This window comes from Chinchilla lanigera, unplaced genomic scaffold (assembly GCF_000276665.1).
Source record: "Chinchilla lanigera isolate Chin_1 unplaced genomic scaffold, ChiLan1.0 scaffold00021, whole genome shotgun sequence".
Classification (NCBI taxonomy): domain Eukaryota; kingdom Metazoa; phylum Chordata; class Mammalia; order Rodentia; family Chinchillidae; genus Chinchilla; species Chinchilla lanigera.
In genome coordinates this window covers 14,882,009-14,898,293 of record NW_004955422.1, presented here as the reverse complement: position 1 = coordinate 14,898,293, position 16,285 = coordinate 14,882,009, and the positions used below count along the sequence as shown (strand labels likewise).

The 16,285-nt window shown below is 55.8% G+C and overlaps 1 protein-coding gene and 1 long non-coding RNA gene across 4 annotated transcripts in view; one reads left to right on the top strand and one right to left on the bottom strand.

Moving 5' to 3' along the window:
• The window catches only part of LOC102015020, a 14,142-nt gene extending 11,977 nt beyond the window's left edge, over positions 1-2,165 (bottom strand). For both annotated transcript variants that reach the window (XR_260883.2, XR_001234001.1), the window contains exon 1: positions 1,933-2,165. This is a non-coding gene — a long non-coding RNA (uncharacterized LOC102015020). The remainder of the gene's footprint in view (positions 1-1,932) is intronic.
• Osbpl5 (oxysterol binding protein-like 5) overlaps positions 1-16,285 on the top strand; it is a 57,358-nt gene that overhangs the window by 30,642 nt on the left and 10,431 nt on the right. The window contains exons 2-13 of one of the 2 annotated variants that reach the window (XM_005384223.2): positions 1,395-1,551; positions 3,798-3,880; positions 6,567-6,647; positions 6,868-6,969; positions 8,246-8,449; positions 9,383-9,467; positions 11,466-11,640; positions 11,877-12,081; positions 13,693-13,877; positions 14,280-14,361; positions 15,292-15,390; positions 15,749-15,845. In XM_005384223.2, coding sequence (XP_005384280.1) covers positions 1,416-1,551; positions 3,798-3,880; positions 6,567-6,647; positions 6,868-6,969; positions 8,246-8,449; positions 9,383-9,467; positions 11,466-11,640; positions 11,877-12,081; positions 13,693-13,877; positions 14,280-14,361; positions 15,292-15,390; positions 15,749-15,845 — 1,534 coding nt within the window. In that variant the 5' untranslated portion in view covers positions 1,395-1,415. Of the gene's footprint in view, positions 1-1,394; positions 1,552-3,797; positions 3,881-6,566; positions 6,648-6,867; positions 6,970-8,245; positions 8,450-9,382; positions 9,468-11,465; positions 11,641-11,876; positions 12,082-13,692; positions 13,878-14,279; positions 14,362-15,291; positions 15,391-15,748; positions 15,846-16,285 lie in introns of those variants that run through there. The other variant, XM_013514289.1, reaches the window with a different exon arrangement.

Here is a 16,285-nt window from a genome sequence, read left to right as displayed (position 1 = left end):
ATGGATGGGAGGATGGACAGATGGGTAGATGGGTGGGTGGTTGGATGGATGGATAGATGGGTGGGTGGATGGATGATGGGTGGGTGGGTGGATGGGTGGGTGGATGGATGGATGGATGAATACATGGGTAGATGGGCAAGTGGATACAGAGAAGAAAGGAGATGGATAGAAAAATGAGTGGATGATGGAACACACAGTCCCAGTGGTCCTTGGTAGCACTGGAGAAAGCATGCAGTGGAGTTGAGGAAAGGCAGCCTTTGATCTCCATAACCTCCCCACCTTACCCCAGGTGGAGCCAGGGCAGATGGTCAGATTGGACAGCTGCAGCTGTGCTATGAGCCAGCCTCAAGCTGCACAGACAGGAACCCCTCTACCTGCTCCAAGTCAATGCACTTCAACCCCCAAGAGGAGTGAGTTTCTAGGTTAGGGGCACTGGTGCTATCCTCCCTCATCCACTCCTGAGGCCCCACCTCTTCCCCAAGTCCAGCAGGAAGGGCTCTGTGTGTCTGGGAGAACGAGGAGCCATTGGCCACCCAAAGAAGCTGCTGGTTACATCACCACAAAGCTGAGTGAAGAGGGAGCTTGTCTTGGGGAGTAGACAGATCCAGGACTAGAAACCAGAGTCAACACCGCCAACTTCCCAGGCTGTGACACGGGCCAAGGCCTGCTGTCCTCCGAGCCACACTTTTTGCCACTATAGAATGGGCTGACCGCTGTGTGGGGTTCAGTGCATCAGGTCCTGGGCTGGCGTGACTGGCTGCTCTCTGTTGGGGATGGGGCTGTGCAGGCACAGGGAGAGGACTGTCCTTTCCCATGGCTGCTTGTAAAGGTGTTTGGGGCAACAACAGCCAGCCCAGGGCCAGTGCAGGATGAGGCTTTGACCAGGGGAGCTTGTGGCAGGGGCAGGGTGGGGACTCATAGATCCTGAGCTGAGAGAGCCAGGCCAGCCCCAAGGATACCCAGCCATTGCAGCCACTTCCTGGCGCTCTGTGGCCACCTGGCCTCATCTCCCCTGTCCTCTGTGGATAGGTACCTCTCGGCAGTGTATGCTAAGTGGGTGTTTCCCACCATGGAGGGCCATCACTGGAAGGGAAAGTCTGGGCCCTCAGCTCACTGAGGTCCATTCAGCTGTGATCACCCTCCTTGTGGTCACAGCACCCCTTGTAGCTCTGGGAGAGCCCAGCCTTCGATAAGCCACTTCCCTGAGCTTGGCCATGCGGCCCTGATCACCCTCGCCCACCCTCAGGCCCTCCTGTCTGTCTGCGAGAAGTCCTAAAACATGGTGTCACCCCCAGGTGTGCCTTGTCCCTTTCCTAGGTGCTGGGGGGTCCCTCTGGCACCAGGCCATCCAGCATGAGGCATGACTGTGTGTCCTCCCTTCTTTGTCCTCCCAGAAGCCCCCCAGCGCCCACACCATGAAGGAGGAGGTCTTTCTCCGGCGCCGCTTCTCACTGTGTCCACCGGCCTCCACACCGCAGAAGACTGACCCCCGGAAACTCACGCGGAACCTGCTCCTGGGCTGCGAGAATGAGCTTGGCCCAGTCAGCCCAGGTTAGTGTCAGCTGCAGACGGCTAGGTCTCCCCACTCTGTGGCCATCATGTGACCTCAGGAGGTCCCATCCCCCATGCCCTCACAACCAGTAAGGGTGACACCCTGCTCTGCTCACGTCCCCACACTGGGGCTGTGTGGGTCTGATGGACAAAGGATTCGCAGAGTGTTAAAGTGCTGGCTTCTGTGGGCCCAGGTGAAGCACATCTGGCCATGGAGGATGACAGGGCCCTCATAGCCCATCTTCAGAGGGCAGCTTGTTTAACTCGGGGGGTAGTAAGGTGCAGTCATCCCAAAGATCCCAGGGACAGGCAGCTTGAGCCTCAGCTCAGCTCTCCTGGCTGAATGACTCCAGGCCAGCCACTAGACCTTAGTTTACTCACCTGTGAAATGGGGACAATATTAGTAACTATGCCCAGCTGCCAAGAGGTCTCTGTCTCTGGGAGGGAACAGTTCAGAGCAGGCCTGCTGTGGATAAAGTGCTGAGCACCAGAATGCATCAGGGGGAATCTCCCCACGCCTGATATTCTCCAGGCTTCCAGCCGTATCACCCCATTGTCCACACAGGTTCCCAACCAGCGAGTCTGAGCTGAGTTCTTTCTGCCCTATTGTGACTGCTGACCCTCAAGAACCCAGATCTTCCTTACTGGGGCCTAGGGGGAGGGGAGGTGGGTGGTGCTGGCCCCGGGAGATTCCAGCTTGATTATCCATCTCCTGCCACCCGGTGTGGGGCCAGGAAGAGGCCCTAACCTTCCTGCCCAGTTACTGGTGCTGCCCTGGGTGAGTGGGAGGGCATCGCCCCCCCCATCATCATTATTTCAGCCGCTGGTGACCACCCATCCAGAGTCTCAGCCAATGGATGGGAAAACTGAGGCCCAGAATGGGGAGGGTCTTGTGGACAGTCACATGATACCGGACACAGGAAAACTTGCAATAAATCCTGTGTGTTTATTCACCTGGTGTGTGGCACTCGCAGGAGCAGGGGTGGGGAGAGGAAGGACAGGTCCCAGTTGCGGTCAGTTTCCAGGGGCTTGGTTCTCAGAGCAACTCGCTCTGGTGCGGGGCCCAGATAAGGCCGGGGCTTTCTCCCAGGAGTGGAGCAGCAGGTCCCCAGGGCAGGGGCAGGCAGGCGGCCATGCCCAGGCTGCACAGGGAGGAGCAGCACTGGCCTGTTCCTGCCAGGCACCTCCAACATCAGGGGCTCCGAGAGCCCGGTGTCCTTCCTGCCAGGAAGCAGCACTGCACATGTGGGCTCTGCCGGCTGCAAGCCAGGCCCCCAAGACAGCACTGAGAGCGCCTGATGAGAGCCCTGCTGACTCCACTGAGGCTTGGGTCAGGGCACAGTTGCTGTGTGCAGAGACCTGCAGGGGCGGAGTCACACAGCCAGGCAGCCACCTTCCTGGAGACAGGGCTGCCGTGGCACCTAACTGGCTGCTGCTGGCAGATCTTTGGCAGAAGCACCTCCTTAGGTCCCTGCCTTGGTTTTTTTGGGAGAGAACCACTCCTAGGCCTCCAGGGGTGTGGTCTGCAGGCCTCCCAGCTGGTCCTGTAGGTGTCTGTCCTCACTCCTCCCACCCGCCTCACTCCCCGCCTGGCACTGGTCCATGTCCTACGGCTTTGGCCACCTCACCTTTGAGGCTGCTGTGCTGACCACTGGCCCACAAACCCCGGGAGGCAGGCAGAAGTGGCCCACGGGTGGGGGTCAGGCCTCCTCTAAGGCCATCTCCTGCTCTTCCTGCCCATAACTCAGCCTTAGAAACTGGTTTTAGGGCAAGAGGAGCCTGGGCAGTGGATCCATTTCCCTGGGCTCGAACCCAGACAGTCAAGTTTCCCTCCTTCCTCTTCAGCCAGCTGTGGTGAAACCAAGCATGTCATCTAACCACCTTCCCTGTACCCCAGGTCCAGGACCCTGAGAACAAAGCATCCAGCACTTCAAGTGCTATGTAGTGCAGCACTTCAAACCCATGTGCCCCGGCACCTGGCTGCCACATTCTTCCCCCTGGGGAACATACAGACCCTGAATTACACACCACACCAGTCCCCGGTTGCCCTGGTTTCCGCTGGCCCCTCCCTAGTTTCTTCCTGTGGTCATATAAACCCAGCCAGAGCTCTTGGGTCCCTCCCAAGGGTGAGGCTTGCTGACATCTGCTAGTGTCCACAGCCCCCACCACCACTGGCTATCTTCCTGCCTTGCCTGCAGAGCCCGAACCACTATGTCCCTGCCCTCACCCTGACTGCTTTCTTTCAGGGAAGGATATGGAGCCCCATGGCCCATCGCTGCCAAGGGAGGAAGAGCCCCCAACCCCTGGCTCTGCCACAAAGGTGCCACCGGTAAGAGCCCAGCATGGTGGGACCAAGGGGCAGGGAGTATGGCTTGAGATAGCAGGCCACCCATCCAACCTGCCATTTCCTGCCTGGTCCAAGGAACCCCATATCCCAGATTATGGAACTTGGTGGGGGAGGGGCACTAAATGAAGGACAGTTAGAGTTTGGTTATTTTTTTAAAGCCACCTTCTTGGAAAGAACCAGGGGGCCTGGGAAGGGAGGTAGGCTGCTGGGGCCGTGGGGGGTTCAAGAGAAAAACTCACTCATGAAAGGATCCCAAGTCCTCTTGTTGCAGGGAGACTCCTAAGGCATGAGGCATGCTGGGCACACCTTCCCTAGGTGCCCCAAGTTCTGGAGGAGTCCATGCATCTTCCTGGGTGGGAAGGCCCTGGGTCCAGGGGTGGTGGGAGTGAGGAAGACCCTCCCTTCTCCCAGAGGGTCTGGGGAGGCCATGGTCCCAATGCTGACCGTGCCCAGTCCAGATGACACGCTGGGGGTAATGGAGCTAGAGACCGTCCTTACCTTACCTGTCCACTACAACTCCGTGTGACCTTGAGTGTCACCTGGCTGATGTCTGGCAAATGTCTCATCATTCAGATCTAGTTCCATCATTATTCCTCCACATCTCAAAGATTTCTTCCTGGCAGAGCCCCACCAGGATTCCCTTCCTGTGTCCTTTCTTCCTAGAATGTTTTTATTGGGATAACCAGGTATCAAAGAGAAAGAGAAAGGTCCGTTCACATCACTTTTATTGCAGTATATTGTTGTAGTTCTGTTTTACTATTAGTTACTGTTAATCTCTATGGCTAACTTACAAATTAAACCTTATACAAGTGTACTATAGGAAAGCACACAGTATATGCTGTGTGATCATAATACATAGTGAATGCTGAAATTAAAAAAAAATTTACAGTAGAAGATACACTGCCATTAATCACCCTCAAAATTCTTTCCCTCACCTTCAACATAGTTACCCAGTCATCCTTGGCCCTTTCTGAAGCAGTTCTGAAAGTCCTTGTTCATGAGTATCTTCACAAGGTGTGATTTTTAAAAAAGGTGGTGACTGCTGCTACCCATGCCATTCAGTGGAAAGACAGGCTCATATAAAGGTGATGGATGTCCATATCCACCTTATTCACTGATACCATGTGACTTCAAGCTCTTCCCCAAAGTTGAAATGACCATAAAAGGCAAACATTTTTTAACTGATTTAGAACATCAAAGTAGCCACCATAGCCCAGCTAGAGACACTCATGAAAGAGGACTTCCAGAATGCTTCAGAAAATGGCAGGAACAGTGGGATAAGTGTGGTCAAGGTGAGGGGGAGTACTTCAAGGGGGCTTAATGGCAATGTGTCTTTTATTGTAATAAATTTGTTTTAATTTAAGCACTTACTGTATTTTTGGATCGTACTTCATATATTCATTAGTTTGGCTACCATCCACTGTTCCAGGTGTCTGCTGGGAATCTTGGGATGTTCTCCCTGCAGATATGAGAGGCAAGGACGCTGTCCAGGAGCGCAGAGCAAGCAGGCAGGCTCCTTCTAGAAATAACCAGACAGTCAGAACCTTAGGTTCCCTGGGCCCGGTCCCTGCTGCAGGGACTCAGCATTGTTGTCCCAGTGCAGAGACAGCCACAGGCTACACCACAGGAGGTGAAGGACCTGGCTTCATGCCAAGAAAACTATTTTTGGACACTGAAATTTGAAATTGATATAATTTTGATGTCTCACAAAGTATTATTCATCTGATTTCCTCTCAACCACTTAAATTGTGGGACCCATTCTAGGTGCATAAGTATATAGCAATAGACAGTGGTGGCGCACGTAATCCTAGCATTTGGGAGCCTGAGGCAGGAGGATCATTGCGAGTTCAGTACCAGCCTGGGCTACAGAGTAAGCTCAAGGCCAGCCTGAACTGCATAGAGAGACCCTGTCTCAAAAAAAAAAAAAAAAGGAGGGATCCAGGCCATAATGTGCCACACCTATGCGTATGGTCTTCAGACAAGATTGTGTGTCCTGGCGGTCCCCATCCCCCAGAGCCAGGGTGGGAGGTCCCCACTGCACACCTCCCCTTTGCATGGCGTCCCTGCCCAGAGGTCAGCCCAATTGCAGTGGCCAAGGAGTGGAGATTCTGGACACCAGGGGAGGACCCAGTGCATGAGGGGGTGAGGGGCACTATTCTTTTGAGTGGGTGCAGCCAGGGAGCATGTCACCACCTTCTCACAGCTGCCACCAAATTCCCCTCTGCAGACACCACCTCTGATGCCCAGCCACCTAGATGCAAGAAACTTCTGGATGCCCCACCCCACCCCAGCCACAAGCCATCCCTCAAGGGCAAATCAGACCTATGCAAATTCAAGCCTGATCCCTGATAGCCCTGGGTGTTTCCTCCAGCCCCTGACTGCTCTGCCTTGTCCCTGTGTGTCCCCAGGGTTGGACATGTCCCATTGCATCTTTGCTAGGTACCCAGTGTAGGCATGCAAGCAAGGGACATACCTCAGCTACCCACATTCCTCCATGCCCCCCTGGCACCCACAGAAGTGCTGGTGGGCTGGACAAACACTGCCAGGAAGTGAGGGCAAGGAGTAGCCTTCTCTGACCTCTGCACTTGGCCTCAAGCCAGCCCCCATGTGCCTCCAGCCCTTCTCAGCCCCAGGCTGAACCTCAGCACCCCACATCTCTCTCTTGCAGGCAGAGTACCGGCTATGCAATGGGTCTAACAAGGAGAGTGTGTCCCCGACATCGAGGGTCTCCAAGAAGGAGACTCTCAAGGTGGGTCTGGGTCTGAGGAGGGAAGACTGGCATGTTGTAGAATTCCCCAAAGTAGGGGCCCCAGACTGCCAAAGGGTGGGGCACGTACCATGCCCCCGCTTCCTCTGCCCCCACTGCCTGTCCTCTTCCTGTCCAGTCCCCACCATAGATGGCTGCGTGGTGGAAGGAGCTGGGCAGCAAGGAGCCTCTCTGTGACTCACTGCTTATGCCCTGGTCCCAGGCACAGAAGGAGAACTATAGGCAGGAGAAGAAGCGAGCTACGAAGCAACTGTTCAGTGCGCTGACTGACCCCAGCGTGGTCATCATGGCTGACAGCCTGAAGGTGGGCAAGCACTGCACAGCAGGGGGCCCCAGGGCACTGGGGGGTAGCAGGGGACACTAGACACTCAGGAGATAGCTAGCGTGTTTGTCGCTGTAAATCTCTGTAAGCATCCTGGGGCTGCTGTAACAAATGACCACAGAGCAGGTAGCTTAAAGCAACAGATGTGCATCTCCTCACAGCTCTGGAGGCCAAAGTCCAAGATCAAGGTGTCTCCAGGGCTGCATCCGTCCTCCCTCTTCCACAGCTCTGAGGCTCTAGGCAGTCCCTGTCTCTGTGGTCACACAGTTGTTCCTCCATATCTCTGTGCCTCTCGGTGTCCTCTCTCTTTCCTGTAAGGACACTGGTCACTGGTGCAGATCCCTACACCAGCGTGACTCCAGCTTCCTCCCCTTGATTCCATCTGCCAAGACCCAGTTTCCAAGCAAGTAGAAGTGTGGCAGAGGTCATTAGAGTCCCAAGCAGGAGGTCAAGGCTTTGACTTCCAGGCGAGGACAAGGTTCCAAGTCCAGAGGCTGTGTTCAGACCCCCCTGAGGCATCAGCCCCCAGCCTGTCTGTGTCCCCCATCACACAGTGGGGGTTAAACTGCCCCTCCAGGCCTTCTGGAAAAGCAAGTAAGACAAGTGTTCCAGAAGCCCTGGCCTGTGCAGCTCTCTCCCTCCACCCATGAAGAAACGGATAGAAAATTCTTTACAAAGGAATACTGAGCTAGAAAGAGAAACGACTAGTTTCAAATTTGCACACTTGACAATTCCAACTGTCACCACTTGGTGTCAGTTCCTCCCAGGACCCTTGTGAAGCCCTCGATCCCGAACAACCTCACCAGTGAATCTGTCTCTGGCTGCTGTGTATTTTTTCAGATCTGCCAGCTTCTAAATGTTCCTTTTTAAAACTGAAAGGCATAATGACACACTCCTGGAATCCCAGCTGTTTGGGAAACTGAGGCAGGAGGATCAACAGTTCAAGGGCAGCCTGGGCAACTTAGCAAGACTTTGTCTCAAAAAAAAGAAAGAAAAAATAAACTGGTAGAGAAGCCTGCTGTGGCCCAGAGAGTGCCCTGAGCTTTGCTCTGAGTTTCCCTGGCTTTGCCACATATTCAGGCAGTGCCAGCCCCTGCTGGGCACACAGAGGGCACCCCCTGGGGCCTGAGCAAGGGGGAACAGGAGAGAAGAAGGGCCTATTAGTGCACCCCATCCCCATCTGCCCCCACAAACCACCCAGATGCCCCAAGTGTGACCTTGGTGGTGGTGGTGTTGGCCATGTGCCCCTTACCCCTAGATCCGGGGGACCCTGAAAAGCTGGACCAAGCTGTGGTGCGTGCTGAAGCCAGGGGTGCTGCTCATCTACAAGACGCCCAAGGTGGGTCAGTGGGTGGGCACCGTGCTGCTGCACTGCTGCGAGCTCATCGAGCGCCCCTCCAAGAAGGATGGCTTCTGCTTCAAGCTTTTCCACCCACTTGACCAGTCTGTCTGGGCCGTGAAGGTACGAGGGAGGGGCTAGGGCGGGGGTGAGGGTAGAGCCAGGAGGCTCCACCCGGAGCCTGGTGGGCGGGCTCCCAAACAGGCCACCATCACCAGCTGTGTGTGTGGAGGGGTGTCCAGAAAGTCTTACTTCTGTGAGCATCATGCAGGGCTGAAGATCAGACAGGGTTACCCACCCTCTGTGGGTCCTACACCCTTGGCAGACCTAGAGGAGTAAGGTCACCATGGACCCCATCACCCAGCCACGATCCAGAGGGGAGGACAACTGTGCTCCTGACCCAGACCTCAGCCCTCATAACTGGGATCAGTTGGGGGAAGGCCCTCAGGGGAAATCCAGAACATCCTGTTACGTTTGGATTTCAGAGAAACACTGGCGTTGCTTAGCAAAAATTCTTGATTTACGATGAGGTCACACCCAAATAAACCCATCAGGTCAAAAATGCCTTTAACACACCTCCCCTCCTGAGCATTCCAGCTATATCTGCAGCATGCTCAAAATGCTTGCATTAGCTCACAGCCGGGTGAAGTCACCCGACATAGAGCCTACTTGATGATAAAATGTTGACTCGCTCATGAAATTATTGAATACCGCACTAAAAGTGAAAATCAGAATGGTCGTATGGGTACGCTTTCACACCATCAGAAAGTGGAAATATCACATCTAACCACTTTAAGTCAGGAATGGCCTTCTAAGTATATTCCAGCTATCGTACTGCATGGGATGTCCTTAGCCTAAAAAGCTCTTCATTGTTTCTCTGAGATTCAAATTCCACTGGGCACCCTGGATTTGCATTTGTTGATTCTGGCATCCCAAATCAGGAAGCTCGGAGCTGGAGAGCTGAGGGCAGAGGTACCAGCTAGGAAAAGGACAGAGTTCCCGCCTGCCCCCTCTTGCTTCCTGCCAGAGCTGACCTGCAGGTCTCTGCCTATCCAGGGTCCCAAAGGCGAGAGTGTGGGCTCCATCACACAGCCCCTCCCCAGCAGCTACCTGATCTTCAGAGCCGCCTCTGAGTCAGATGGTGAGTCCCCCACCCCCTCCTGCGTGTCTGTCCCCCGTAACCCCCAGAAGTGCAGGAGGCGAAGTTTCAGGCTCTCTGACACCAACAGGGAGACAACCTGAAGTCATGGGCCAGGCAGGTCTCTCACCCACCTGTGCACCCTCTGGGCCTCACTCTCTCTGTGGGGAAATGTGAACAGTATCTTTCACCCCAATTTTATGAGAATCCAGGGGCCTTAGGAAAGCAACGAGATGACAGTAACTGAGCTTTGCCCCATAACTCCGCCCCAGTAGGCTCTACTGTCATCATTCGTATTTGACATATGAGGAAACTGAGGCACAGGTAATCCACTCCCCCCGATGAGTGCTAGATTCCAGGTACACTGAATTTCCCCCAACCCCCAGACAACTTGCAGCTTGCTGGTGAGCACTGAATAGTGGCTTTTGCAGCTTCAGCCATGATGATCACTGTAACTAGTGAGATTCATTCTCCAAGTGATCACTCTCTAACCAGAGTGCTGGCCCCTCATCACCCAAGGCTGCCTGATTCCCCTTTGGTCCTTCCTGGCTAATATTTGTGCTCCTATTCTGCTTATGCCATGTTGCCCCCTAGTGGTCAAATGCCACATCCGCACTCCCTTCAATGGCTGACCTGAGTCCCTGTAGTAATTAATATGTTGTTAGGTCCCCTTAATATTATGATCATTTTCCCACTCTGGGCCGGTCACACCTGAGCCCTGGATGAACGGGGGAGCCCTTTTCCTCATGCTACCTGAAATCTTGTGAGGGGAAGGGCATGTAAGCAGCAAGCTGTCAGACAAAGCTAAAACCTGAGAGGAGTCTCAGAGTGTCAGGGGCCAAGATTAGATGTTGGGTTTCAAAGGGTCTGTAACATTCAGGACATCTAGTCCTTTGGGTCAACAACAAAACACATGTGTTCAGGGACCCGGGCCCAACTCGGCAGTAGTGACCATCCCACCTCTCACACTATGTGTGCCGCCCCGCAGCCCCTGCACATGTCCAGCCCAGGCTGCAATGAACTGCAGCAGGACCTTACTTGTCTCCCAGCAAGAGGGAAGCTCCAGCAAACCAGGAGCCACCATCCCTCCAGTAGCCCCTTCCCTAAGTTTCCAGAGCGGCCCCCAGTGCCAGATCCCAGGAATGCTTCCCAGAGCGGGTCCCCTGGTTTAGGCTGAGAAAGAAACTCCCAATCTCCAAGGGCATCACAATGGAAAGGCTTGAAGAAGTAAGAACTCTTCGTGCTCCTTTAAGCCAGAGCCCCCACACTTATGTGACCCCCATGCCAACAGAGAGACACCTTATTCATAGGCCGCCCCACGTCGCTTTTGTGAGTGGAAGGGCTGCTGTTAAGTCACACCAGGACATCCAGTGTCACCTGGGTAGACACCCCACGGAACAGAGGGCTGGTGCTGGTCTAACCCCACTCACCCCACTGCCTTTCTGCTGCCTGAGCAGTGACACCTGGGCCAGCACGTAAGGCTCCTCCCAGCCTCCTGCCACTGCCCCACGCTGTAACCAGGCCCGCAGGAGCCCAGCGCTCCAGACCTCAATTCTCAGTTGGGGAATCCCTGCTCCCCGCTCCACGCTCCACGAGGGAACCTGCAGGCTGATCCTCAAGGTGGAATGCCAGCTCTGGACATGTGACCGTGAAGGGTCCCTACTGTCCTGACCTTAGCCTCAGTCTGCGACACGGGTGCATGATGCGTCCTTTGAGGCCCCTGAAAGGCTGCGTGCGATCTGAGGCAGGATTTCTAGCTGGAAGGATTCGGGGAGGATGGTCTCTCCCACCGGGCTGAGCTGGGGGTATGACCAGGAGAGGAGGGGCCGAAGTGTGAGCGTCAGGAGGGCGTGGCTAGGAAGGGCAGGCTTCCTGGCCCATTCCGGAAGGGAATCTCCGAGTCAGAGGCGGAGGCGGAGCTCGGGGGTGGAGAGCGGGCAGGGAACACTTTTCCCGGGCTCACTCTGTGATTCACCCTCCTCCTCCAACTCCTCCTCGCAGGTCGCTGCTGGTTGGACGCCCTGGAGCTGGCTTTGCGCTGTTCCAGCCTGCTGCGCCTGAGCTCCTGCAAGCAGGGCCGCGATGGGGAGCCGGGGTCCTCGCCCGACGCGTCTCCCTCCTCGGTCTACGGGCTGCCCGCCTCGGTGGCCGTCCACCCTGACCCAGACCTCTTCCCGTGAGCCGTGGCCGGGTCTCCTGCGGGTAGGAGGCGGGGAGGGAACGACCCAAGCCCTGGAGCCTCAGCTTCTTCATTTATGCAGTGAGGACAATGGTGGCCACCTTGGTAGTGGAGGAATTAAATGCAGGAGCGTGTGTAAAGCACCTGCGGTGAGGGATGCTCCGTGCCCAGGTGAGCATACGTGCCTGGATCTCATCTGTGACCAGGTCCCCATGGCCGTGTCCACCTTCCAGGCTAAATGGGTCTTCCTTGGAGAACCACCTCGAGAACGACGGGTTCTCAGACAAATCAGAGCGAGAGAATGCCGAAGATTCAGATGCAGAGACCCAGGACCACAGTCGGAAGACCAATGAGAGTGGGAGTGACCAGTCTGAGGGCCCTGGGGGGCCGCGGAGGGGAACCTCCTACGTGGAGCAGGTCCAGGAGGAGCTGGGGGAGGTGAGAGCCAAGCGAACTTGCACAGATCAGCGGGGGGAGGAAGCAGGGCCTGGGGAGGGTCTCCCAGGCTTACACTGGCAGTGTGGGTGGCAGCTGTGCTCTGTGGGTGAACACTGCTCCTTTTGCTACACCCAACCCCCTGGGGTGGGGATGTAGGAATGGTGTGGGGGGTTGTGGGGATGGGGCAGGGTTTTGCCAAGACTCAAGGCGAGGTTCTGGGGCTGGAGTGGCCTGGGACACATGAGGTGATAGCAGCAAGGCTCCCTGTGGCCCTTGTTCTGCTGTCTCCCTTGAATTTGCTGCGGATGTAGACAGCCCTGAATTCAGATTCTTCCCCTCGCCACACCGGCCTTGTGGCCTTGTCCATCTGTAAAGGAGGAGGATCCCAGCCTTGTGCACTGGGTTTCTGTGAGATCTAAGTCTAGAGATAGAAACTCTGAGCTCAGCCTGTCGCCGAGAGCCTGAGCGTACCCTCACGTCCTCCAGCCCCAGTGCACTAAAGGGTGGAGGGTTGCGGGTTCCAGGCAAGTCCAGTTATGTCCACAGGCCTGGAAGCCACAGAGACCTCCCAGCAGTGGCAACAGAAAAATTGCTAGTTCTCAAGGAGGTGGCTCTTGGCCTTGCCTGGGCACTGCAGCTCCGTAGGACTTCCCAGGGGCACGGGCTTCACTGGGCAGTACACCACAGAGCGTGTCCCCCTGGCTCTCCCCAGAAAGCTCTTTGACGCTTTAGAGGTTGTTCTGCCCTCCTGCAGGTTGGTGGAGGTAACACAGAGGCCCCGCCTCCTGCCCCTAACACAGAGACAAAAGGAAAAGCCCAAGGCTCAGTAACCCCACAGTATGTGTTTGGCAGCTGTGATGAGGATTAGATGTGATAGAAAAGGAGGGGAGTCTGAGGCAGCCCCCACTTCTCGCCCTGTGACCTGGAGAAGGCGGAGACTCTGCTGGAAGCCCAGGTCTTTCTGAGGTGATGGTGCAGCTGTGATAGATTGTAGGGCAGGCTTTGTGGATGTGTACCTGCACAGTCTTCCAGCTTTGTATTAAATACCTACAACTCTGTGTATGCTGACTACCCTCAATGAAGTGGTTAAAATAATATTTTTTTTTTCTAATGAGGAGCAGGTTTGCAGCACCTGTCTCATTGGGCTGCTGTGAGGTTAAAGGAGCTAAGGCTTCCCTGTTTCCTGGACCCAGAGGCCCGTGGAAGGGCTTCTGGCTCCCTGTGGGACTGTCACTGAAGTCCACAGATAGGTTCCAACTACGAGGTCAGGCCTGACTCCGACTGGACTTGGGGGATTCACACAGGGCAAGGAAAGACCCCAGGTCTGCCAGCAGGAGGTGGCATGAGTGACCCAGGCAGGGCCAGTGGCCTCCTTCTGGAAAGATGGGCACCTAGCAAAGGCTAAGGGTCATGTGTAGCCAGTCAGGCTCTGCCAGTGCAGGGACCAGGTCGCAGTCCACACCCAGTGGGGGAACAGGTGTCACCCCCCCCATGCACATTTCTTCCAGCCGGGGCCAGCTACTCTGTCCTGCCTCAGTCTGGCTTCTCAGGCAGCACAAAGCAAAGTCACCCTTGCAGCTCCCCAGGGCCTGACTGTGTCTTCTGCCGCAGCTGAGTGAGGCGTCCCAGGTAGAGACGGTGTCGGAGGAAAACAAGAACCTGATGTGGGTGCTGCTGCGACAGCTGCGCCCCGGCATGGACCTGTCACGTGTGGTGTTGCCCACCTTTGTGCTGGAGCCACGCTCCTTCCTCGACAAGCTCTCAGACTACTACTACCATGCTGACCTGCTGTCCAGGTGTGCGGCTGGCCAGGGAGGGAGGCCTGCAGCCCTGCACCCCCAAGGAGGACACCAGTTACCAACAGGGTGGGCTGTGGGGACCCCCACACTTAGGAGCCAGGCAGAGGAAGCACAGCAGGATGCAGGCATCCAGGGGCTTCCTGGAGGTGGCAACAGCAACCTGATGACACCAAGCTTGTTTCTTCCTACTGCCCCCACATGAGTGGCTCTGGCACTTCCTGGGGGATTTCCCTGCTTCAGGGCTGCATGGCAGGATCAGCAGAGGGTATCCAGAGTAGCAGGCCCAGGGTGGCCTTTTTTAGCTGCATGTACAAAGACTGGAATTGTCAGAGGGTGCGGGTAGGAGAGAGGGAGGGTACTGGGATCACTGTATGGACTCAGAGTCTCCGCTCCATGCAGGGCTGCAATGGAGGACAGCGCCTATGGCCGCATCAAGCTCGTGCTGCGGTGGTACCTGTCTGGCTTCTACAAAAAGCCTAAGGTGAGAGACAGCCGTGGGGAGGGTGCTGTAGCCAGGGGTCTGTCCTCAACCCTCATCCTCGGCCCCCCTGAGTCCCTAGACCACTTCGCACCCCCGTAGCATTAAAGGATCCCGGTCACCCCCACCATGGCCCCACGTCCTCAGAGATGGAGTACAGTACTCTGACGGCCCATGGAGGGACCTCTGGACTTCTCAAGCCAGGCCCTCAAAGGTCATCCCTGCTCCATGAAAGACTCGAGCTGGACCCTTTCCGCATCCCCAGGGAAACAACCTCAGGCTATGTTAGAGACTGCACCACTGTGTAAGAGTGGGGCCAGGAAACCAGCTTTTGGCCTGAGCCTCAAGGTAACTTTAGGGTTTTCATAATTTCTAGTCATGAACTCGTTTTTAAGAAACTCAAAGTCAACGCTCAGCTGACAGCAGAACTGCCCTGGTTGTAGTGAGGGGGAGGGGTCGGCAGCTCTGTCCACTGCTGAGATCCCACCAGGAACCCTGGACTTCCGTGGGACACAAGTGTGAAAGTGGGCATTCTAGTTCCACCTCTTCATTACACAAGTGGGGAAACAGACTCAGAAAGAGAAAAGGACCATCCCAGACTGACAGAGCAGGTCTCCCCACTGCCTGGTGTCTCCTGAGCTCTGCTTGAACAGGCCATGTGTAGGCTGTACCCAAAGTGCAGGAAGAGCTGAAAAGTGGGCAGTGTATCCAGAGGCTGTCCCCAGAGATCGTAAGCCATGGGCAGAGTAAACTCCCAAAGCAGAAGCCGGGTACTGTTCCCAGATGCTGGCAGCAAACCAGGCTCCCTCCTAGACATGGGTGCAGCCTACCACACTGTCCTCCACCGTGCCCTACACAGGCCCATGGCCTGGCCCCGCTCAGAGGCACCTTCCTGCCCAGTTCCTCCAATGCATTTCTGTGCTTTTTCTGCAGGGAATCAAGAAGCCCTACAACCCCATCCTGGGGGAGACCTTCCGCTGCTGCTGGCTCCACCCCCAGACCAATAGTCACACCTTCTACATAGCAGAACAGGCAAGGCCTGGCCCAGGCCAGTAGAGTGGGGGCGGAGTGTGGGGAGGTAACCAGCAGACCCCGCAGTTGGCAGGGTAGGTCTGATGTCTGCCCCACATCCTACCAGTGGGTAGGGATCTGGATTGTCCTAGAAGGTACAGACCCAGCGTCATGGCGGTGATAGCTATGTCTCCTGAGGAAGGGGACAGTGCATCTTGTTTCCCAGGGCACAATCCAGTGTAGATCAGAGAGTCAAGTCTTCCCAGGCCTGTGACTCAGTTCCCTGAGGATGCCCTGAATGCCTGCTCCTGGGTCAGGGAGGGATGTGAACGTGGATCTTGCCGCCTGGACATCTCCAGAGCCTCCTCTCTGGCCACAGGTGTCCCACCACCCACCCGTGTCTGCCTTCCACGTCAGCAACCGAAAAGACGGCTTCTGCATAAGCGGGAGCATCACGGCCAAGTCCCGGTTCTACGGTGAGAGGGCTCAGCAGGGCACTTGTTGGCCCTTAGGCAAGTGGGAAGAAGACCTGGTCCCAGGACCTGAAGCAGTAGCAGAGTGCATGTCCCCTCGGACCAGGAACCACGCGGTGGTAAAAGTGATCAGGTCCTGGGTCGAGCAGGTCTCTCAGTAGAGAGTGGGGGCCTTTTGCAGGAAACCGAGAGAACTGAGGAGAGAAGCTGGGAGAGACAAGTCTACAGCCAAGCTGTCCAGTTCCAGAGTCACTGGCAGTATGTGGCCCTTTGAACTGATTACAACAGGCTTTGGCCCCATGGGAGAGCACTTAACTAGCACACATGAGGCCCAGGGGCACTGCGTGTGTTGGTAGAGAGGTAGATAATATATAAGTGTGTGGATAGGTAGATAGGTAGCTAGGAATGAAATAAAACTGAAAGCTCAGCTCTGCCCTTCAGTT